The sequence below is a fragment of the Oryctolagus cuniculus genome, chromosome 3 (assembly GCF_964237555.1).
Source record: "Oryctolagus cuniculus chromosome 3, mOryCun1.1, whole genome shotgun sequence".
Classification (NCBI taxonomy): Eukaryota; Metazoa; Chordata; class Mammalia; order Lagomorpha; family Leporidae; genus Oryctolagus; species Oryctolagus cuniculus.
In genome coordinates, this window is record NC_091434.1 from 117,666,884 (window position 1) to 117,692,005 (window position 25,122).

At 39.1% G+C, this 25,122-nt stretch overlaps 1 protein-coding gene and 1 long non-coding RNA gene across 7 annotated transcripts in view; both read left to right on the forward strand.

Moving 5' to 3' along the window:
- The window catches only part of PTPN4 (protein tyrosine phosphatase non-receptor type 4), a 193,664-nt gene that overhangs the window by 87,152 nt on the left and 81,390 nt on the right, over positions 1-25,122 (forward strand). For 3 of the 6 annotated variants that reach the window (XM_051848753.2, XM_051848751.2, XM_017342790.3), the window contains exons 5-9: positions 21-120; positions 3,745-3,789; positions 4,029-4,081; positions 4,833-4,953; positions 10,727-10,814. In XM_051848753.2, coding sequence (XP_051704713.2) covers positions 21-120; positions 3,745-3,789; positions 4,029-4,081; positions 4,833-4,953; positions 10,727-10,814 — 407 coding nt within the window. The remainder of the gene's footprint in view (positions 1-20; positions 121-3,744; positions 3,790-4,028; positions 4,082-4,832; positions 4,954-10,726; positions 10,815-25,122) is intronic. The other 3 variants (XM_051848752.2, XM_002712375.5, XM_070071022.1) reach the window with 1 other exon arrangement.
- LOC138849011 (uncharacterized) lies at positions 16,862-25,032 on the forward strand. The gene is made up of 2 exons (XR_011387328.1): positions 16,862-18,273; positions 19,036-25,032. It is a non-coding gene; the product is annotated as an uncharacterized lncRNA (long non-coding RNA).

Sequence of the window (25,122 nt, forward strand, 5' to 3'; positions counted from 1 at the left end):
AATGTAATCTGATTAATTAGAACTACTTTTATTAATTCTAGGAGGATCTCCTTACAGTTTGAACTTTAGAGTCAAATTTTTTGTAAGTGACCCCAACAAGTTACAAGAAGAATATACAAGGTGGGTTTATGGAGCATATTTTTCTTGAAAATATTGTCAGAATTCAAATATGAAATTTTGAATTGGGTTAGGCAAAAATAGATTACCACACTGTAATTCTGAGCTTCCCAGCCAGCACAAAGAATAAGTTATGGATATTCTAAGATTATTATTTCCTTCACTTTTGGATGACTAAGCCGCCTTTAGGGGCTCAGGGCCACCCCATCTAGCCACAAGCAGCCTCCTGAGCCATACAAACACTACTGTGACTGAGTAAACACATGACGCTGAATTTGTATCCAACAGACCTACACAGTGAAGAAAAAATTTTTTTGTAAAAGCATGTTCTTTGTATATTTTCATTGAAGACAACATAACATTTATAAAATATATAATAATATAATGTGCAGGCATAACAGTCCATAGGTACCTTTTTATTTCCCTTGGTGTTTTTAATCTTTGATTTTAAAGAAAATGTAATGGAATTTCCAGAGGATGTTGCAGGGAGTGCTGTAGCACGTTCCAGGCTTTACATGCCCACTTCACTGCCCATTTGAAGTCTGAGCTTATGCTACTGTGTTATTTTGTTGTCACTTACACTTGACAAAGTGTGCTCAAGAATGACCCAGATAAACATTTTGGTAGTTTTCTTGAGTGTTAGGTGAATGCTCAGGGTAGAAATAGATAGAAATACCGTCAGTGTGGTAACTGTCGTTAAAATAACCTGAATGATAACCTGAATGATAGAAATAGTAGTTAATTTAAAAATAAAATATCAGAATAAAATGTAAGCATTCTATACCTTCTGTAAAATTCTCAGATATAAAAATACAGGTCATTGACTACATTCAGAATTATCTAAATGACAAGTGCCAAATTAAAAATTTGTACCCACATCCACCTATAGACACATAGTATGTTAGTTTTCAATGAATTGATTATTTATTAGCATACTGTGTTGGAGTGGAGAAACAAAAGAATAATTAAAGATATTTATCTGCAACTGCCAGATCTTAAGTAGCTGTAGAGTTTTCAACAGTAAACCGAGTAAGAAAAATGATGTTGAAATTCTTGAGGGTCTTTTTCGTGTGTTGAGGAGGAAAGGGTATCACTCTTGTAATGGGAGAACTCAGGATTATAGGCTCTGGGTTAGGTAGCCCTTATATTTGAAAGTAATGGTAGCATCTAAGCTAATTTATTTTTGAGAGTTGTGTTATACGAATATCTTCCAATAACCTTTAATCCTTCAGGTTTTGGTTCTATTGTTGTTAGATAAAACCACAATAGATAAAGTAATGATATCTCTTATTAAATAATTCTCAGTACTCTAAAACTTCCCCTAATTTTTCATGTACTCCAATGCTACTAGTATGAATTAATGAAAACTATGAATAGTAAAACAATATTATGTGCATTTTGTTATTTATAGTACATGTGATTACAAATGAAGTATCAGTATCTGCCATAGTACATATGTTTTATGGAATCAGATTTTAAATGTATAAGAAATATTTAATTAAAATACAGATAGCTTAAATTGTATTTCTGTGTGCTTAATATTTATGAAAAATTTCTTAACGTAGCAGTTATCAGTTATATAGCCAGGTTCGTAATTTACTTCACTCAGAAAACTGAATTTCTGCATGGATCTTGAATGTGTTGGTTCTTTTATAGCCTGTTAAAAACAAAGATTTTTTATGTCTCACAATAATTAAGTAAAAATGACTTCCAGGACTAGAAGAAAGTGAAATCAAGTTGGATGGCAGTTGAGGAATTTTGTTCAGTTCATTGGTCTAGAAGATTATGTTTGTTTTCACTAGTGATAATGCTTTATTTTAAAAACTATTTATCATGAAGTGTTATAGGATGTGCTATTTGGTAAAAGGAGTAAATGGCTAGTTTTTATGATTCTCTACCCTGATTACAAGTTAGAATCACTTGGGGGAGCTTTAAACTATGCTGATGTTTTGGCTGCACTCCTAGATTCTGTTTCAGTAGGTCTCGCATGGGACCTGAGTTACGCATGTACAACTTCCCCAGGTGGTTCTGATACACAGACGAGGTTTAAGCTTTAGTACTTGGGTATCCTTAACGGGATGGTCATGATTAGTAACAAGACACTCTCAGCCACATTTTCAGGACTGGTTTAGACCCATAGAATATAAAAAATCTGTGTCTCCTTACTTTGAGATTTCGTTTTGAATTAATAGGAAAAAATAGTGGAGTCCATGTGCTCCCATCAGGTTAAATGTCAGTTAGTATTAGCAAGTGCTGGCATCATTATAGTTGGGTTTCCCCAATTCCTGAGCTATATATCCTAGGTAAGTGTTATTACTTCCTTTTTGCAAATTTAGAAATTGAGGCCCAGCCAAAATTTAAGTAATTTACCGAGTAGCACAGGAGGCTAGTTAGCCTAGAACTTGAATTCTGGTTTCCATTCTAACACTCCTGCTTATTTAAATAAATATATAAGTACATAAGTATGGGTATTATTTGTATAGGAGTTATAGTATTAATGACAAAGACATAAATGACCTTTAAATCCTGACTATAAAATTGTTTACTATCAGGAAACTTTAACTTTTAATGATGAAACCAAGTAGAGCTGATAGAAATATGCTATCTTGGATTAAGTCAGTAATATTTATAAGATGAATTTATGAATTTATAAAATGAAGCATTAATCTTAACAGGGAATTTATATACTTCATAATGTATGAAACAAAATATGCATATCTTGTCTTTTTCCTTTCTTTTTTTAAATAATGAAATAGGTGGTTTTCTAAAAACCTAAAGTACATTCTTTGGTAATTTGCGGATTGTCAAAGATTTTTTTAATGACTTTAATCAGCCTTATTGCAATTTTTAATGGCTTTTGATTCTTGGAATATGTAGTACTTTTGTTTTAATAGGGTAAAACAAAAGTTTGAAAACTCTCTCTTTGACCATTTAAAACTACAAAATATGGTCTTCTGTGAACATTATATAGCAAAGGTGATTTTTGCCCAGGCATTTTGATCATTCTAAATGAAGGGCTTACCCACTGGCAGAGATGATAGTCTTGTTGTGGAATACTTAAGTTTTTGCTGGTTTTAAAGGACACTGGGTATTTGACAATTATAGTAATAAGCAATGGTAGAGAAAGGAACTTGATTTTTTTTTCTAATGAAAGCAAACTTGGGTGCAAATGGAGGTGGACAGCTACTACTCTACAACAAGCCTAATGCTAAAATATTCAGCACAAAGCCTGTCCTTAGAACTAGCTTCTTACTTCAGTAAAAAATATTTTCTTTATTAGGTTTTAGTGTCTTGCTGTGTCATCTTTCCTGTATTTCTGGCACTTAACTTTTCCATATCCTCAAAATGTGTATTCCTAATCCTCTCCCTTGATTATGCAAGTCTTTCATTCTTGAGCAGTTTTATAGTGAAAGCTAATGGAAATAAGACATTTGAAGTTCAAATTTTGATTCATCAAATAACTTTAGAGATTTGGATTCATGAATTTATGAAAACTTACTCTTAAAATATCTTTACATCTGCCAAGGTATACATTATAAAGGTAAATATTTAGATATTAATATAAGGGTACATTTTCTTATAACTGAAGTTGTTATAATTCTAATAAATGTCATCTTTTTTTTTAAGGTACCAGTATTTTTTGCAAATTAAACAAGACATTCTTACTGGAAGGTGGGCCATTTAAAATTTTTTTGTAATGGACTTAAATATGTCTAATTCTGCATTGTTTAAGTAGTTTATATAATTGCCATGAAAATAGTTACATGTGTGAATTCCTGTCATCAGATAAGTTAATTTCTTAATCATTTAAATAATATAGAAACTTCAAGTAAGATACTATAATATATATTGAGTACTTTTGAAATTATTGTTTAACCTTGAATTACATATTTTCTCTTTTGTTTTATCAGATTACCCTGTCCTTATAATACTGCTGCCCTCTTAGCTTCATTTGCTGTTCAGTGTAAGTATCAGCCCACATTTAGGTCACATGGCATATTATTTTGTACTCTGCATTGGTCGTAGATTGTCTTTCATGTGGGAGTACTTCAAACATGTTACTATACAGAAGATAGTAACTGCAGAGGAAATATAATGAAATGCCTGATTAGTAATTGCTTTGATTCTTAAAATGAAAAATTGTCTCTGAAATTATTTGAAACCGGCTGGCGCCGCAGCTCAATAGGTTAATCCTCCACCTGCGGCGCCGTCACACCAGGTTCTAGTCCCGGTTGGGGCACCGGATTCTGTCCCGGTTGCCCCTCTTCCAGGCCAGCTCTCTGCTGTGGCCAGGGAGTGCAGAGGAGGATGGCCCAAGTGCTTGAGCCCTGCACCTGCATGGGAGACCAGGAGAAGCACCTGGCTCCTGGCTTTGGATCAGCACGGTGAGCTGGCCGCAGTGGCGGCCATTGGGGGGTGAACCCACGAAAAGGAAGACCTTTCTCTCTGTCGCTATCTCTCACTCTGCACTCTGCCTGTCCAGAAAAAAATAAAAAAAAGAAAGAAAGAAAGAAAGAAAGAAAGAAAGAAAGAAAGAAAGAAAGATAGATTATTTGAAACCTAGAAGAATGTTGTTTCAGTTTGCTTATGTGGTTACTTTAGAAGTATATTTTACTTCCAAAAATGAAAAGGAATCAATGACACTGCTGATTTGGCTATAATAATAATAGACAAACTTATTTATTAAAGTATGAATATTTTCTTCCCATTATTAGCTGAACTTGGAGACTACAATCAGTCAGAGAACTTGCCAGGCTACCTCTCAGATTATTCTTTCATTCCTAATCAACCTCAAGATTTTGAAAAGGAAATTGCAAAATTGCATCAGCAACATATGTAAGGATTTATTTACTTTCTTGCTTATTTGGCAAACTACTTACTAGCATGCTTTCTGTTTTAAAATACACCTGATTTCATTGCTATATTTACTTAATATAGAACAGTTATTGTTATAAAAAATAAAACAATTGTGAAGAAATGTTGGTAATTCCCATTAAATATATTGGAGTGGGCATTAGTCTTGTGATTAAGGTGCCCGCATCCCATATCAGAGTGTCTGGGCTTGATTCCCAACTCCAGCTTCCTGCAAATGCAGACCCTAGGAGATAGCATTGATGGTTCAAATAATTGGGCTCCTGCCACAACCATGGGAGACCTAGATTGAGTTCCCAGCTCCCTGCAGCAGCCCCAATGCAGCCCCAACAATCGCAGGGATCTGAGGAATGAACCAGCAGAAAAATTCTTATTTTTTCAAATAAAAATTTGTAAGTATGTATATATATTGCTTATTTTATGAATATATATGTTTGTCTTCATTTCTGTTAAGAACAATAGAGCTATATAAAAGTAAATATTTGCTATGGTATGAAGCAATTGTGAACATTTTAATAGATAATTCACAGTAGATAGATCTGTCTACATAGTAATTCTTTCTCAGCTTTTAGCTATGTGACAGGAGTTCGTTCTGCTTGGTGATGATCTCAGAGGAGAAAATAAATGTTATGTAATACTAACAAAAGTTTCTTTAAAAACAGCATTTTTTTTAACTTTTATTTAATAAATATAAATTTCCAAAGTACAGCTTTTGGATTACAGTGGCTTTCCTCCCCCCCCAACTTCCCTCCCACCCGCTACCCTCCCATCTCCTGCTCCCTCTCCCATTCCATTCACATCAAGATTCATTTTCAATTCTGTTTATATACAGAAGATCAGTTTAGTGTATATTAAGTAAAGATTTCAACAGTTTGCACCCACACAGAAACACAAAGTATAAAGTACTTTTAGAGTACTAGTTATAGCATTAATTCACAATGTACAACACATTAAGGACAGAGATCCTACATGAGGAGTAAGTGCACAGTGACTCCTGTTGTTGACTTTAACAATTTGACACTTTTGTTTATGGCGTTAGTAATCTCCCTAGGCTCTTGTCATGAGCTGCCAAGGCTATGGAAGTCTTTTGAGTTCGCCAACTCCAATCTTATTTAGACAAGGTCATAGTGAAAGTGGAAGTTCTCTCCTCCCTTCAGAGAAAGGTACCTCCTTCTTTGATGGCCTGTTCTTTCCACTGGGATCTCACAGAGATCTTTCATTTAGGTTTTGTTTGTTTGTTTGTTTGCTTTTTGCCAGAGTGTTTTGGCTTTCCATGCCTAAAATACTCTCATGGGCTCTTCCGCCAGATCTGAATGCCCTAAGGGTTGATTCCGAGGCCAGAGTGAAAAACAGCATTTTTTTCATTCATAACAATTTTCAAAATTTTTTTGTGTGAGTGTAATTTTCTGTGACGTACTATTTCAAGAAGAGATTTATTTTGAATAGAAAGTAATATCTACATTGTTTAATGATGTGTAATTAAGTTTTGCTTTTACAAATAAGTTAGAATAATCATGGAGTAGGGCTAGTGCTATGGTGCTGTAGGCTGAACTGTCACCAGCATCCCATTTCAGAGTGCTGATTTAGTTTCTAGCTGTTGTGCTTCTGATCCAGCTCCCTGCTGATGTGCCTGTGAAGGCAGCAGCAGATGACCCAAGTGCTTAGGTCCCTGCCAGCCATGTACAAGACCCAGATGGAGTTCTTGGTTCCTGGCTTTGTCCTGGACAGCTATGTTGTAGCTGTTTGGAGAGTAAACCAGCAGATGGAAGTGCTCTCCCTCTTTCTCTCTCTCTTGCTCTGCGTTTCAAGTACATAAATAAATAAATCTTAAAAAAAAAAAAAAAAAAATTTTGTGGAGGACTTAAGCAGTGTTGCATATTGGCTAAGAGTTTTAACTAGAGAGCCAGACTGCTTGTTTTGGAATCTGATAATATTGGTTACTGGGGCCTGTGCTGTGGAATAGCGGGTAAAGCCCCTGCCTGCAGTTCCGGCATCCCATATGGGCACCGGTTTGTGTCCCGGCTGCTTCCCTTCCAATCCAGCTCTCTGCTGTGACCTGGGAAAGCAGTAAAAGATGGCCCAAGTCCTTGGGCCCCTGTACCCGCATGAGACACCTGCGTGGAAGTCCTGGCTTCAGATTAGCGCAGCTCTAGCTGTTGCGGCCATCTAGGGAGTGAACCAGCGCATAGAAGACCTCTCTCTTTGTCTCTGCCTCTCTTTCTCTCTCTGTGTAACTCTGACTTTCAAATAAATAAATAAATAAATCTTTAAAACAACAAAAAAAGATTGGTTACTACCTTACTGCCTTGGCTAAATTGCTTTATGTATCTGTTTCCTTATATATAAACCAAAGATAGTAAAAGTATCTATCTCTAGAATTATTGTAAGTTGTAAGTGAGTTTATATACACAAAGTTCTTAGAGCAGTGCTCAGGACATAGAAGATACTGAAGAATGGTCAGCTCTTATTATTAAGAAATCTCTTTTGGTAATGGCCCATTTATCTAAAACAAATTAGTAAACTATAACCCATTATGTATGCTTGTAGAGTCCATGCACTTGAATGATTTGTACATTTTAAATGCTTGGAAAAAAAGAAAAAATGTTGTGGCATGTGAAATTTTATGAATTTCAGTGTCCATAAACAAACACTATTTGGAACACAGATAACCCTCATTTGTTTTTATGTGTTTGTGACTGCTTTCATAGTGTGCCACGGAGACCATATGGATTGAAATCTTGAAATGTTTACTAAGTCTTTCAGTGACAGCTATGCTGACTCCTGATCTAAAATAAACTAATGACTAAGAATTTTAATAAGACTGGCCTACTACAAGGGGGCTATAAAATCTCATTTATAATTAAAATTTTACATACATACAGCATACTAGAATCAAAAGGTTTGGGAATAAACCAGATTTTAAAAATATACCAGTAATTGGCTGGCGCCGTGGCTCACTAGGCTAATCCTCCGCCTAGCGGCGCCGGCACACCAGGTTCTAGTCCTGGTTGGGGCGCCGGATTCTGTCCCGGTTGCCCCTCTTCCAGGCCAGCTCTCTGCTGTGGCCAGGGAGTGCAGTGGAGGATGGCCCAGGTGCTTGGGCCCTGCACCCCATGGGAGACCAGGAAAAGCACCTGGCTCCTGGCTCCTGGCTCCTGCCATCGGATCAGCGCGGTGCGCCGGCTGCAGTGCGCCAGCCGCAGCGGCCATTGGAGGGTGAACCAACGGCAAAGGAAGACCTTTCTCTCTGTCTCTCTGTCTCACTGTCCACTCTGCCTGTCAAAAAAATAAAAAATAAAAAAAAAAATACCAGTAATGAAAAATCTATGTAAGGAAAAGATTTGTGCATTTAACAAGATACTAACTATATATTTCTATTTTTTTTTAATTTTTACTTATTTATTTGAAAGGTAGAGTTGCAGAGAGAGGGAGAGACAGAGAGAAAGGTCTTCCATATGCTGGTTCACTCCCCAAATGGCTACAATGGCTGGAGCAGAGCAGATCAGAAGCCAGGAGCTTCTTCCAGGTCTCCCATGTGGGTGCAGGGGCCCAAGGACTTGGGCCATCTTCTACTGCTTTTCCAGGCCAAAGCAGAGAGCTGGATTAGAAGAGAAGCAGCCAGGACACAACTGGCAGCCATATGGGATGCTGACGTCGCAGGTGGAGGCTTAGCCCACTACACCACAGCACTGACCCCCTCTTTTAAAAAAAAATTATTTATTTTATTTTAAAAACAGATTACACACATGGTGGGGGGGTTCCATCTGCTGGGTTCATTCCCCAGATGGCCGCAACGGCCAGAGTTGCGCCAATCCAAAGACAGGAGCCTGGTGCTTTTTCTGTGTCTCCCACATGGGTGCAGAGGCGCAAGGACTTGGACCATCTTCCACTGCTTTCCCAGGCCATAGCAGAGAGCTAGATTGGAAGTGGAGCAGCTGAGACTTGAACTGGTGCCCGTATGGGATGCTGGCTCTGCAAGCAGGGACTTTACCCACTAAGCCACAGCACCGGCCTCTCTATTTGATTTTAAAAATAGATTTGTCAGATCTTTAAATATCCAGTATAACTGAAGGAACCTTGTATTTAGCATAGTTGATTTATAGAAAAGGGAAATGCATCTGATTTTTGGAAGGAGTTAATTTATGATTATGCATTTGAACTTGCTGGCTCCCTTTTGAAGGTTGTTTTTGCTTTTGTAATTTACTGTCTTTCTTTGCTCTAGAACTGTATATAAAATAGAAATACATCTATTTTTAAAGGCTTTACATTTAGAGCATGATTCTCAAACTTGGGTTATTTTTCTTTTCTTCTTCTTCTTTTTTTTTTTTTTTTTTTTTGACAGGAAGAGTGGACAGTGAGAGAGAGAGACAGAGAGAAAGGTCTTCCTTTTGCCATTGGTTCACCCTCCAATGGCCGCCGCGGCCGGCATGCTGCGGTCGGCGCACCGTGCTGATCTGATGGCAGGAGCCAGTTGCTTTTCCTGGTCTCCCATGGGGTGCAGGGCCCACGCACTTGGGCCATCCTCCACTGCACTCCCTGGCCACAGCAGAGAGCTGGCCTGGAAGAGGGGCAACCGGGACAGAATCCGGTGCCCTGACTGGGACTAGAACCCCGTGTGCTGGCGCCGCAAAGTGGAGGATTAGCCTAGTGAGCCGTGGCGCCGGCCTCAAACTTGGGTTATTAAGAGTCACTTGGGACTCTTGTTAAACATGAACAGTTTGGACCTCATCTCTTCTTTCTCAGACCTCGTGACACTGTACTTCAGAAACTTTTTGAAGACCAGTTCTTCCCCAGTATGTCATCCTTCTATTTTTATAAGATATTGGGAAGTAAAATAAAAGTGAATTACTACTAAAATAAAATGGAGAAATAAAACACAAACAGAAGACCTAGTCCAGTATTCTTACAGTTGGATTCAGTAGATAAAACATTATTCCAGGGGCCATGCTGTGGTACAATAGGTTAAGCCTCTGCCTGCCATGCCCACTTCTGATATAGGTGCCAGTTCTAATCCCAGCTGCTCCACTTCCAATTCAGCTCCCTGCTAATGGCCTAGGAAAGCAACAGGGAATGGCCCAAGTGCTTGGTTCCCTGTACCTATGTGGGAGACCTGGAAGAAACTCTTGGCTCCTGGCTTCAATCAGCCCAGCTCCTGCCATTGCAGCCGTTTGGGCAGTGAACTAGCAGATGGAAGTTCTCTCTCTCTGTCCTCTTTGTCTGTAATTCTGCCTCTCAAATAAATAAATGAATCTGAAAAGTGAAATTACTCTATTGGGTTCTTATAAAATATTTTGATCCTATAAGTTCCTATACTTGTGAATCAATACCTGTCTTTGTACCGCACTCTGAGAAGGGCTGATCTGGTGGTTGCCTCAGAATCTTCTTGCTTTAGAAGAACACAGTAAAATTTAAATGCAAGTCTGGATATGAACCAAATTTTGAGATATAACTGCTTTTAAGTTATATCTTAAAGTGAGTGGCTTTGTTATAGCCATGAGAGCAGCGAACATTTCTTTTGAAACTTACTGTATTATTGTACTTTTGGAAAGTAATAATTTGAGTAACTGAAAATGTGCCCTCCAGAGAAGTTAGGTGTTACTGTTACAGAGTTGAATTTTTATATGTGTTTTGTAAAAGATTTAATTAGACTGCTCAAATTTTTTCAGGTAAATGCCATTTTAAAAATTTGACCATAGTTATGATTGATCTAATTTTTACCCTAATGATTTCTTTACAGAGGCTTAAGTCCTGCAGAAGCAGAATTTAATTATCTAAACACAGCACGTACCTTAGAACTCTATGGAGTTGAATTCCACTATGCAAGGGTAAGTGAACAAAACTTACTTTGATGTTGCTGTTGGCTTAGGTCCTCTTGCTTAGGGTAGTTTCTGTAATTCCTTGATAGATCACACAGCAAGTTGAGTAGTTTGTGGCTGCTACCTACAGAGCTGCACTAAGAAGTTTCTCTGAATGTAGTATTTACACAGTAACTTATGATGCAGTACTTGATGAGAAGGATGGTTAAAATAGATTCTTTGTATTCTTTTTCTTCAAGGAAGTGTTTTATGTTCTAAAGATAATTTTTGCACATCATGAGAAACAATGCCTTTATAATAGTTTACAAAATAATGGTTGAATTATAGGAAAAGCAGTTTTGTGTAATTCTTTGATAATCATGGTTATAAAAGATGCTCTCATCATTTAGTGGCATCGTGGTAATTTATATCTATAAAGCACAAAATGGAGCATATTACCATATTTTGGGTTTGTTTCTACCCATCCCTTTATTAAAATGGAATTTGTTATCACTGGCTTTTCCTGTACAATACTCTAAACTTTTTCCTGTGTCAAACTTTGCTCCCTTTGGAGATTGTTATCCTCTATCCATCAGCACATTTGTGAGTGGCTATTCACTTGTATCTCTCTTCACCTATATTCCTTTTAGTGAGTTCTTTATCAAGAGATTATACTTCAAGAGTACCTGGAGTACAGCCTGTCTCTATTACCAGTGAAAAGTGGGATTACAGATAAGCTTTGATTGAGTTAGCTATAGACTTTATTCCTGTGGGTCAGATTGTTGAGCCTAATAAGGATATCATTCTGAAAAGGGAACTAAGGGCTAAGCTATTCCTTAGGTAGCTATTTTGAATTTATTTTAATGTTCAGACAATCAAGATATCCTCAAATTTCTACTCCATGTAATGGTTTTATCCCTTGGGGCTTTATATGACCATGAGAGGAGTTTTATTCTTCTGTTTTATAAAGTTTATGTCAATCTCTGTGTAAAAAGACTAGATGACTTGCTTTCCTCAAATGATTATGTCTTACAATTCTGTATGTTTGTGCCTTGGAATTCTGTCCAGTTCCATTTATAATGTGTATACATTGGTTGTAGCTCTTAAGACACTGCTCTGGGGATACCTGTATCCCATATTAGCGTGCCTGATCTGAGGACGAACTCCTCTGCTTCTGATCAAGCTTCCTGTTGATACACACTCTGAAGGCAGCAGATGATGCCTCAAGTATTTGACTCCCTGCCACCCACATGGGAGACCTAGGTTGACTTCTGGGCTTTTGGCTTCAGCCTGGCCCAGCTCTGGCTGTTAAAGGCATTTGGAGAGTGAACCTATGCATGGAAGAGTGCTCTCTCTTGCTCTCTCTATCCCTCTCCCTTTCAAATCTAAATCAATAAGAAATAAAAATAAATAAATGAAATATGTGGGGAACTTGAACTTTTGCTTTCTTTTTGGGTCCATTACTTTTGAACACAATTCTACACAATGTAATGTAGTTGAGACTATTATTACAACTAGATTTTGTTCTTTATTCTAATAGAATTTACTACTGATGGAACTTTATATATGTAAATTATGATTAAAAATAAAACAAACACCCAAAATAGTGATTTTACTTCTTAGCAGTTTTCTAAACATAAGTTTATATTTATAGAGACTGCTTTCAATGAAATATAAAAAGCGTTGGACTTCCTTTTTTTTAAATTTAAAAGACAGGACTAGTTCTCATATCTAATTACCATACTATTAATTTGGTTGAGGTAGTTTTTAGTTTGTTTACATTATTAGATTGTAAAGCTGTTTCTTAGCCCCAAATATAGAGTACCAGACTAAAGGAATTTAAATTTTAAATGGTCGGAGTTATTTAGAAACATATTTTGTACACAAACAGAAAAAGGCTAAGGAAGGACACTTTTCTTACATTGGACATTGAGGGCTTAAGATGAGAATACACAAATACTCAGTGAACCTGAAGAGACATTTTGTGACATTAAGAACAAAAAGGTATGTGGTAGATGAAGGACAAATGTAAGAGAACATTTGAGTTTCAGTTGAATATCACAAGCAAAAGCATATTTGAAATATTTTATTTTTACAAGCAAGATGTTTTCTCTCTGCCTTTAGAATGTAGATTGAAACAAATCAGAGAAATTATTCATCACAAACTCAAATACAATTACGTCTTAGAACAGTCAATGCAGTGGATCTTTTATATACTTGCACAGGGTTGGTTGGCACTAAGGATTACCTCATGAACAAAACACCTGCCCTCGTGGAGGAGGTCACAGGATAGTGACGGAGAAAGAAGGGGAACACAAATTGACAATCAAACACATGAAAATAGTAAGAGGAAAAAAAGAATACTATGGGACCATATGGCAGGAATATCAAATCCAGCTTAAGAGCAAAGGGTTAGAAAAGCTTCTTAGAGGAATTAATATATTTATGAATACAGAAGAATAAATAAGAATTAGTCAACAGAATCATTTTCACTGTAGAACCATCAACATGAATGAAGATTTGAGATCAAGAGAAAATGTGACATATTTGAAAAAATGAAGCATCTAGTAGGACTAGAAGATTATATAATAGAGGAATAAGGAATAGTAAACAAAAGATTAAAAGTGAATGACAATTTCAAGATGGAGGGAAAAAGAAAAAAGATTTGAGGGGAAGGAGCAAAGGGATATGTTATTTTTAAAGCAGTACATAGTGAATGGATTGTGGAATGGGGGTAAGGTCCAGTTCTGCTAGTTTTAACACATGAATAAATTTGTATGACTTCTGCCACAATCAGAATGCAGAGTGATTCTATCCCCTCAGAAAATGCACGCTTGTGCTGTGCCTTTGTAAGTTGAAACCCTAATGTCTGACAGCTGCCATTCTTTCCTCAGAACCTGCACTTCTGTCTTTTCTGAAATGTCATATTAATGGAATCTTACACTGTGTCACCTTTTGAGACTGGCTTTTATTTACACTACTTTTGAGATTGTCCAACATCGTGTATGTTTTCAATAGTTCATTGCTTTCTATTGCTGAGTAATTGTCCTTTGTGTGGGTATAATATGATTTATCCATTCGCCATTGAAGGACATCTGGGTTGTTTCTAGTTTTGTGATAGTATTTGTATGTTTGTTTGTGTTTTATTTAATTTAAAGAGCTGCTATATGTGGGTTTTTGTGTGAATTGTAGTTTCCATTTCTTTGGGGTGAATCTTACAGAATGGGATTGCTGGGTCATATGGTAAAGACTCTTGTGTGTTTAACTGTAGATAAAATTGCAAAACTATCCTGGGAGCTGTGGCACAGCTGGCTAAGCCACCACATGGGATGCCCAACATCCCATCCCACATGAGGGTGCCAGTTTGAGTCTCAGCTACCCTGCTGCCATCCAGCTCCCTGATGATATTGCCTGGGAAGCTGCAAGTAATGCCTTGAGTACTTGAGTCTCTGCCACCCACATGGGAGACACAGATGCAGTTCCTGGCTCCTGACTTCTACCTGGCCCAGCCTAGGCTGTTGCAATCATTCAGAGGGGTGAACTAGAGATTGGAAATTAATCACTGAATCCCTGTCCCCCTCCCCACCACCTTTCAAATGAATAAGTAAATAAATCTTTAAAAAGAAACTGCCAAGCTGTTTTCTAGAGTTGACTATACCACTTTGTTTCTCCACCAGCCATGTTGATTGACAAGTTCCAATTGATTCACATTCTTTCCAGCACATTTATTTTGTTTTTTAAGCTTTTTTATAGATATGTTTTATCTCATCACATTTCCTTAGTAATGATTAATGGTGTTCAACATCATGTCTTTGATAAAGTTTCTTTGCTGTTTTTTTTCCCTTTTTTAAAAAAAATTTATTTATTTATTTGAAAGGCAGAGTTATGGAGAGAGAGAGAGAGAGAGAGAGAGAGAGATCGATCTTTCATCCACTGGTTCACTTCCCAAATGGCTGCAATGACCAGGGTGGGCCAGGCTGAAGCCAAGAGCCAGGAACTTCTTCTGGGTCTCCCACATGAGTGGTAGGGGCCCAAGCCCTTGGGCTATCTTTGCTGCTTTCCCAGGCACATTAGCAGAGAGCTGGATGGGAAGTGGAACAGCCAGGAAATGAACTGGTGCCTGTGTGATATGTCGGCACTGCAGGTGCTTTAACCCGCTGAGCTACAGCACCAGCTCCTTTATTCCCATTTTTAAGTTGATCTCTTAACGTTGAATTTTAGGTTTTTATGTTCTAGATACAGTTTTGTTGAATATGTGATTTGCAGATGTTTTTTCCCAATCATTAGTGTCCCTCTTATTCTCTCAACAGTGTCTTTCATAGAACTGAAGAAAAGAGGTAGATTCTGAGGTCCCTTATTCGGTCACTGATAAAACAGATAGAAAATCAGCAATATATAAAAGATATAAAAAATATTAACAGTGCATTAACAATCTTGGCTTAATCAGTCTATAGAGAATGCTGTAGCCAACAACTTCAGACTATACATTCTTTTCAAATGCCAAGAACATAATTTTTTTTTTTTTTTTTTTTGGACAGGAAGAGTGGACAGTGAGAGAGAGAGAGAGAGGGAGAGAGAAAGGTCTTCCTTTGCTGTTGGTTCACCCTCCAATGGCCGCCGCGACCGGCACGCTGCGGCCGGCACACCGCGCTGATCCGATGGCAGGAGCCAGGTGCTTTTCCTGGTCTCCCATGGGGTGCAGGGCCCAAGCACTTGGGCCATCCTCCACTGCACTCCCTGGCCACAGCAGAGAGCTGGCCTGGAAGAGGGGCAACCGGGACAGAATCCGGCGCCCCGACTGGGACTAGAACCCAGTGTGCCGGCGCCGCAAGGCGGAGGATTAGCCTAGTGAGCCGCGGCGCCAGCCAAGAACATAATTTTTGACCACAGTGCTGTAAAAACAATAACAAGGTAACAAAGAAAATATTATCCAAATAGTTAGACAGTAAGAAATATACTTTTGATCAGTTGGTTTTGTGGTGTAGTAGATTAAGCTGCCACCTGCAGCGCTGGCATTCCATATGGGTGCCAGTTCATGTCCTGGCTGCTCCAGTGCCTTGCTGATGTGCCTGAGAAAAGCAGTGGAAGATGGTCCAAGTGGTTGGGTCTCAGCCTCCCATGTGGGAGACCAGGGTGAAGTTCCTGACTCCTGGCTTCTGCCTGGCCTACCCATGGTCGTTGTGGCTGTTTGAGGAGTAAACCAGCAGGTGGATGCGCTCTCTCTCGATCCCTCACGCGTGCTTTTCTCTCTCTCTCTCTCTCTCTAATTCTGCTTTTCAAATAAATAAATAAATCTTTAAAAATATATACTTTTGAATAAGCCATAAGTGAAATAATTTGGTTTTAACCAACACCCTTTTGCTTTCCTCTCAGAACACTCACCTAGAAAGAATTGACAATAACCTGTAAGATTGATTAAAATCAATTGACATAATAAAGTAATCTGAAAGATACTAAATAATTTGAATATATTAAATTAATAGTAAGGACATTGTAGGAACTGAATTTAATTTTTTTGTAAAGACTTTCTTATCACTTTAAAAGAGAAAAGGCTATCTAGAGTAGTCATCAAATGAGTGGTTTGAGAGCTCACAACACCTATCATCTTTACTAGAAAATCAGTCAGGAACTATTAGACTAAGATTTTAGAATAAAAATGCATAAAAGAGCTATGAGCTATCTAAGCCATTGATCCTCACATTGGATCCCTGTTTTATAAGAATGGTCACAACAATATTAACTATGTTAATATGTTAACTTTGTTTCCAAGTTATCTGAGTGCAAATGTAATCACAGATGGCTTGACTTTAGGTTTTTTAATTAGATATAGGATGCTCTAAATTAGCCCTAAAAATTTTAACCAAATTTTAGGCTTACTTGTGAATATCTTATTTCCATAGGTATTTGTAATAGTGATGAAGATAATTCTACTGAAAAATAACTTTTGCCCTTCAAAGTTTCAAGAAAAGGAAAGCTTAATGATGCTATTTTGATTATTCATTCACTCAATGAATGTTTTTTGAGCACCTACTATGTTCCACGTCCCGTTTATAGACACCGTGGATACAGCAGTGAGTAAAGTAGATAAATTCCCACTCTCATGAAGCTTCCATTCTGGTGGACAAGACAAGACTGTATCAATTATGAGTATACCAGAGTTCATAGGTTGACTCCAAGGAAGTCAAATTCAGTAGCAGGCAGAATATTGCTTTCTACCGATAGAGGTGAGAATAGCAGTCGTCTGTGGAGGGGAGGCTCATGAGGGAGCCTGCTGAGTTTTGGAAAATGCTCTGTATATTGGTTTGTGGTGGTTTCCTAGTAGTATATATAGGTATGTTAACACCTGTGTGTAAAACTTTTGATTTGCATAGTTAAGATTTGTACATTTTATAATATGCATATTATACTTCAGTTTTTTTAAAAAAATTAAATAGGTAATAATGTCTGTTCCTGATAAATGCTATAGAAAAAATAAAGCTGAGAGAGGGTATTGAGACAACCGAAATGAGTCCCAGGGAAGGTCTTACTGAGAAGGTAAACAGATTAGAAGGGACTATGCAAACAGCTGGCTGAGGTGGGGGGTATTACTCTAAGCAGAGGAAACAGCAATGAAATAGTAGTGTGTAGCAGTTCAAATAATGGCAGCAAACTGTATGGTTGGTGTGCTGTGAGCAACAAGAGGACAGTGTTAAGAGACGAGGACAGGCCGGCGCCGCAGCTCACTAGGCTAATCCTCCGCCTAGCGGCGCCAGCACACCGGGTTCTAGTCCCGGTCGGGGCGCCGGATTCTGTCCCGGTTGCCCCTCTTCCAGGCCAGCCCTCTGCTATGGCCAGGGAGTGCAGTGGAGGATGGCCCAGGTGCTTGGGCCCTGCACCCCATGGGAGACCAAGAAAAGCACCTGGCTCCTGGCTCCTGCCATCGGATCAGCGCGGTGCGCCGGCCGCAGCGCACCGGCCGCGGCGGCCATTGGAGGGTGAACCAACGGCAAAGGAAGACCCTTCTCTCTGTCTCTCTCTCTCACTGTCCACTCTGCCTGTTAAAAAAAAAAAAAAAAAAGAGAGAGAGACGAGGACAAAGCAGACCAGGGCTTTACAGGACATTATAAGAACTTTGGCTTTTTTTTTTTTAATTTTTTTTTTTTTAAGATTTGGCTATTTATTTGAAAGTCAGAGAGAGGAGAGAGAGAAAGAGATCTTTGAGAAAGAGATATCTTCTGTCCACTGGTTCACTCTCTAGATGGCTGTAACAGCCAGTGCTGGGCCAGGCCAAACCCAAAAGCTTCGTCCAGGTCTCCCTTCTGGGTGCAGGGGCTGAAACTTGAGCCATCTTCTGCAGCTTTTCCCAGGCCATTAGCAGGGAGCTGGGTTGAAAGTGGAGCAGCTGGGACATGAATCTGTACCCATATGGGATGCCAGCATTGCAGGCAGTGGTTTTACCTGCTGTGCCACAATAGAGGCCCCAGAACTTTGGCTTGTAATGATAATCAAGGCCATTAAAAAAGATCTCTGTGAGTGAGATCCCAGTGGAAAGAACAGGTCTTCAAAGAGGGAGGTGCCTTTCTCTGAAGGGAGGAGAGAACCTCCACTTTGACTATGACCGTGTCTAAACAAGATAAGAGTCGGAGAACTCAAGGGGCTTCCATAGCCTTGGAAACTCATAACTGGTGCATAGGGAGATTACTGATGCCATAAACAGGAGTGTCAATTGGTAAAGTCAACAACAGGAGTCACTGTGCACTTACTCCTCATGTAGGATCTCTGTCCTTAACGTGCTGTACACTGAGGCTTAATGCTATAACGAGTACTCAAACAGTATATTTCACTTTGTGTTTCTATGGGGGTGCAAACGACTGAAATCTTTACTTAATGTACACTAAACTGATCTTCTGTAAAAAAAAAAAAAAAAGAAAGAAATTATCAATTCCCAACTTGACTCTCACTGGGATTAAACATGACAATAGGTCTGATCTGATTTCATCATCATTTAAAAAAATCATCTATTATTTTTCACTTTATGTTTCTGTGTGGGAGCAAACTGTTGAAATACTTACTTAAGGTATACTAAGCTGATCTTCTGTATATTAAGATAATCGAAAATGAATCTTGATGTGAATGGAAGGGGAGAGGGAGTGGGAAAGGGGAGGGTTGTGGGTGGGAGGGACGGTATGGGGGGGGAAGCCATTGTAACACATGAGTCGTACTTTGGAAATTTATATTCATTAAATAAAAGGTTAAAAAAAAAATAATCAAGGCCATTAGAGGGTTTGAGGAGATAAAAAGTTATTTACTGAGGCCAGTGTCATGGCATAGCAGATGAAGCTATGGGTGCCAGGTCGTGTCCCAGCTGTTCCACTCCCAGTCCAGCTCCTTACCTGGGAAAGCAGCAGAAGATGGACCCCTGCTACCCTCATGGGAGACCTAGAGAAAGCTCCTGACTTCAGCCTGGCTCAATGCTGGTCATTGAGATCATCTGTATCCTCTCTCTCTCTCTCTGTAACTCTTTCTAATGGATAAATAACTCTTTAAAAAAAGTTATTTACTTATTTTACATTTTTAAAAGATAATGCTGCTATTTTGAGAGTAGACTATAAAACACTATGAGCAGAGGCTATTACAGAAACGGGCATTTAACCTAAAGGTTAAGATGCCTGTGTCACGTGAGTACTTGGGTTTAGTTCCTGACTCTAACTCCGGCTTACTGCTGATTGCAGAGCCTAGAAGGCAGCAGTGATGGCTCAGGTTGTGAGAGACTTGGATTGAATTCCCAGCTCTCAGCTTTAGTCTTACCCAGCTGTTGTGGGCATTCAGAGAGTGAACCCACAGATAAGAGCTCTGTCTGTCTGGCTCTCCTTCTCTCTTTAATCTCTCTGCCCCTCAAAAAAAAAAAAGTTTGTTTTTTTCTTTTTTCTTTTTTTTTTTTTTTTTAGAAGAAGAAACTGCTAACAGTGATGGTGATTGTAGCAATAGGGTGGTGAAAAGTGATCAGATTTTGAATATAGTTTGAGTGTGGAAATGGCATCTTTTTTTGATGTGCTGGCTCTGGGGTCTGTGAGAAAAACCATTCAAGAATAATTACAAAGTTTTGCCTATGCTTTCATTAAGCTGAGAAAGGCCAGGGAGAAGCAGGTTTAAAAGAATGGATCAACAATTATTCTTGTGATATGTTAAATCTGTGAAGACTTTTACAAATCCATTGCCGACGGAGGAGATTGGTAGTTCATGTAGATTGGAGTTCAGAGGAAAGATCTGGACTAGTACAGACATTTGGGAATGGTCAGCTAATAGGTAATACGTCAAGCTATGAGATCAGAACACAGAGTGAATCTAGTAGATATTGGAAAGGCCCAAAGCCAGGGCATTTCGAAGGTAGAAGTTGGAGTGGTAAGGAAGAACCATGAAAGGAGACTGAAAAAAATCAGTCATTTGGGATGGGAAAGGTCGCCATGAATCAGCAGCAGTTGACTGCATCAGTTGATGCTTATAAGTCAGGGAAGACAAGAACAGAGAATTGGTTGTCACTGGTGGCTCTGCACTCTGAGGGCAGTTTTGAAGGCTTGATGGACAGAGGCCCAAGAACGTAATTTTGAGGGGTTTTGCTGTACAGGGCCAAGGTAATAATAACAGGAAACACCTATGTAGCGTTTACTAAATGTTGGATACCCTTCCTACTGCGTTATGTGTACCGACCCCATTTTATCCTTGACAACAGCCCTGCAAGTCACTTTACCTATGGGGGAAAATGAGACAGAGAAATTAAATTAGGCAGACAAGACCTGTTTCTGTATTTAAGAACCAGCTTATAACTTCTTACCAAAATCTCAGTTTTAACCTATGGGAATTTGAAGACGTTTTGACAGCTGGACTTGAGTAATCAAATACTTTCACAGTGTAATCTCTTAGCACAGAGAAAAGAATCTCTTCTTTCAAATGGAGCTATACATTTGACTTCATGTCATCCTAGAGTTTTCAAATCACACAATAAATTCCCATAATTCTTTTGTATGCTTTCACTCATCATGACCTGTCTAGGTATAGCATTGTTTTATTGTCGACCATCTTCCTGTGTCCAGCATCTTTAGGGCAAATCAGAATAACTTGTTTGCATTCACAAACACTGTGAGGCACGCAAACACTTTTTAAAAATCATTAGTGAATATCAGTTCTTTTTATGTTGCTGTAACTGAATACCGCAGACTAGGGACTTTTAAAGAACAATTTATTGGGTTCTAGAGTTTAGGAAGTCCGAGAACATGACATCAGGATATACTTGGCATCTAGTAAGAGCCTTCTTGCCCCATCGTCATGTGGCAAGAGCAAGCAAGCATGCCAGGGAGAGCACATGTCTGTACAAAGACAGTTGCTCAATAACCCGTTAATCCATTGACTCATTAATTCAGGAATGGCTTGATGCATTTAGATGTACCTAACTACTTTAAAAACATAGTGAGAACTGTAAATTAGTGACATGAAAAAGAAATCTAAATGTGAATCAATGGTATAACTAGTAATCAAACAGTACTTTACACTTTGTGTTTCTGTGTGGGTGCAAACTGATGAAATCTTTACTTAATATGTACTAAATTGATCTTCTATATATAAAGATAATTGAAAATGAATCTTGATGTGAATGGGATGGGAGAGAGTGGGAGATGGGAGGGTTGTGGGTCGGAGGGAAGTTATGGGGGGAGGAAAGCCACTGTAATCCAAAAGCTGTACTTTGGAAATTTATATTTATTAAATAAAAGTTAAAAAAAATAAAAAATAAGGGGTAAAAGAGAAAATAATTTCAATATACATTACAGAAAAGTTTTAACTATTCAGATTTTATTATCTATTTGAAAGGCAGAGTGACAGAGAGAGAGAGATAGAGACAGAGAGGAAGAGAAAGCCTCCATCCACTGATTCACTCCCAACAATTTTGCAATGGCCAGAGCTGAGTCAGGCCAAAGCCAGGAGCCAGAAACTATCTGGTCTCCCATGTGGGTGACAGAGACCCAAGCACTGCTAGTGCTGGATGGGAAGTGGAGCAGCCAGGACTTGAACCAGCATTCATATAGGATGCTGGCATTGGAGGCAGTGGCTTAATTTCTATTTTTATTTTTATTATTATTATTATTATTATTTTTGGACAGAGTGGACAGTGAGAGAGAGACAGAGAGAAAGGTCTTCCTTTTCCATTGGTTCACCCCACAATGGCCGCTGCGACCGGCGTGCTGCGACCAGCGCACCACGCTGATCCGAAGCCAGGAGCCAGGTGCTTCTCTTGGTCTCCCATGTGGGCGCAGGGCCCAAAGACTTGGGCCATCCTCCACTGCCTTCCTGGGCCACAGCAGAGAGCTGGACCGGAAGAGGAGCAATCGGGACAGAATCTGGCACCCCGACCGGGACTAGAACCGGAGGTGCCGGCGCCACAGGCGGAGGATTAGCCTATTGAGCCGCGGCGCCAGCCATGGCTTAATTTCTGCACCACAAACACTGGCCCCATAAATACTCATATTTTATAAAGAGTTTTCACAAAGAAATACTTTAGAAAAATTTATTTCTTTATTATTTATTTATAAGGTACAGTGATAGATTTTCCTTCCAGTGGTCTACATTCCAAATACCAGCAAAAGCCAGGTATGGTGCTGGATTGAAGCCCAAGACCCAGAATTGAATCTGAGTCTCATGGGTGGCAGAAACCCAAGCACTGTTGCCTCCTGGACACATTAGCAGGAGGCTGGTTTGGAAGTGGAGTGGTCAGAATGTTAACCAGCACTCTGACGTGGGAAGCCAGCATTCCAAATGGCAGCCTAACCTGCTGTGTTATAACCCCCACCTGGCATAATTTGTTAAAACTTGTAATTGGGGCAGGTGCTGTCCTAGTGCCACTTGGACACCTACAACACAAATCAGAGTTCCTGGATTTAAGACCTGTCTCCACTGCTGATTCTAGCTCCCTGTTAATGTGCTCATTGGGAGGCAACAGGTGATGGATTCAAGGACTTGGGTCCATGCTGCTTATGTTGGAAATTCAGGTTGAGTTCCTGGCTCCTGTTTTTGACCTGGTTCAACCCCAACTGTTGAGCATTTGGGGAAAGAAACAATGGATGGGAGATCTCTGTCTCTTTTTTTCTGTCTCTCTAAATAATATTTAGCAAACCTGTAACTAGACATATAGAAGAACATATAAGAATTTCCCAAAAGAAATATAAATGACTGGGACTGTGTAAGTGTTGCCTCTAATCTAAAATAAAACAGTGAAAACAACGAGCTGCTGATTTTAACAACAAAGATTCCAAATAAAAATATCCATTGCAGATCAGACAGTGGAAAAGTGGAAACTGATACATTGTTGAAATATAAATTGGTGGGGCTGGTGCCGTGGCGCAGTAGGTTAATCCTCCGCCTGTGGCACCATTATTCCATATGGGCGCTGGTTCTAGTCCCAGTTGCTCCTCTTCCAATCCGGCTCTCTGCTGTGGCCTGGGATGGCAGTATTTGGATCGGCGCAGCTCCAGCCTTTGCAGCCAATTGGGAAGTAAACCAGCAGAAGGAATACCTCTCTCTCTGTCTCTCCCTCTCGCTGTCTGTGACTCTACCTCTCAAATAAATAAATAAAATCTTAAAAGAAATATGAATTGGTGTAATTCTTTTTAAGGTAAACATTAATATGAATATAATCTTCTGTCAGTTCCACTTAGGAGACCCTATCCTTTAAAATATTTGTAGTTGTGTGTAAAACAGTTTGTATACACATAAAGATACAGATGAATGTATACCAAAGTGTTAAAATTGGTTTTCTCTGGGAGTAAAGAAAAAAGAGGTAAGGAAGATGAGAAGGTGGTCTTTGCCTCTTACCAAGTATTTGTAAGCTGTTTTACAATTGTTTTGTAATTAAGAACATTATTTTAACAGCTACCACATATCATTTAAAATTAATGTTCCTGTTGTGGATGTTTGATACACCAGTTAAACTACCACTTGGAATGCCTATTGGAGTATATGGTTCAGTTCTTGGCTCCAGTTCTAATTACAGCTTCCTGATAATGCAGACTTTGGGAGGAGCAGTTGATGACTCTGTTTGGGTTCTTGCCTCCCACATGGGAGACTCAGATGGAGTTCTAGGCTCCTGTCTTTGGCCTTGATCCAACCGTGGCTGTTGCAGGTGTTTGAGGAGTAAACCCAAAGGTGGAAGGTCTCTGTCTCTCTGCCTCTCTGTCAGTGTCTCCCTGCCATTCAAATAAAAATGAAAATAAACAAATAAATTAAAAATTTTAAAGTGATTAAGTGGAGGGGTCAGCATTGCATTGTAGCAGGTGCCAGCATCCCATATGTGTGCTGGTTCATGTCCTGACTGTTCCACATCCAACCCAGCTCCCTGCTAATGGCCTGGGGAAGGCAACAGACAATGGCCCAAGTAGTTGGGCCTCTGCCACCCACATGAGAGACCTGGATAAAGTGCCTGGCTTTGGCCTGGCCTAGCCCTGGGCATTGTGGCCATGTGGGGTATAAACCAAGAGATGGAAGATCTCTCTCTCTGTCTCTATCTCCCTCCCTCCCCCCTCCCCCCCTCACCCTGTGTGTGTGTGTGTGTGTGTGTGTCTGCCTCTCTATAACTCCAACTTTCAAATAAACAAATCTTTTAAAAAAAAAAAAGTGATTGGATGGAAATACTGTTTTAGAAAAAATAGTAAAATTCCCATAAGTTTTACTGATTTGAATTATTATATTCTTTCAGTGTGTAACAATACAGAAGTTTGCTAATTAACTTTTCTGTAGAGCAGTTGTCTCCAAAGGAGAGGGGGAAATGAGTCTAGAAACCACAGGGGAAAAGTAAAATAAACAGGGTATAGAAAATATGAGAAATAGAAATTTAGTATATTGAAAATATTAGAATATCAATCATTTCATAGTCATACTAGGTTTCCTTCCTTAGACCTGCTTTTTCAAAATAAAACACAGTTACAGATATGTATATTTTAGTGAATTATTATAAGCTGTATATCCTTGTAACTACCACACAGGCCACGCAAAACTTTACCAGCTACTCTTCTCCCAATAACAACACCCTTTCTTCCTACTTAGGATTTTTTCTTGTAAATTTTTTTTTATCACCCAAGTGTGCTTTCCTAAGCTACTACGGCAAGGTTTTTCTGTGTGTGTGTGTGCACGCATGTGTGTGTGTGTGTGTGTTTTAACCAGATCATTTTAAATCTTTCTTAATCAGCAGGTTCCTTTCTTCCCTTATTCTTCCTTAGAACTCAGCTATTAGCCAGCGCCGCGGCTCAATAGGCTAATCCTCCACCTAGCGGTGCCGGCACACCGGGTTCTAGTCCCGGTCAGGGCGCCGGATTCT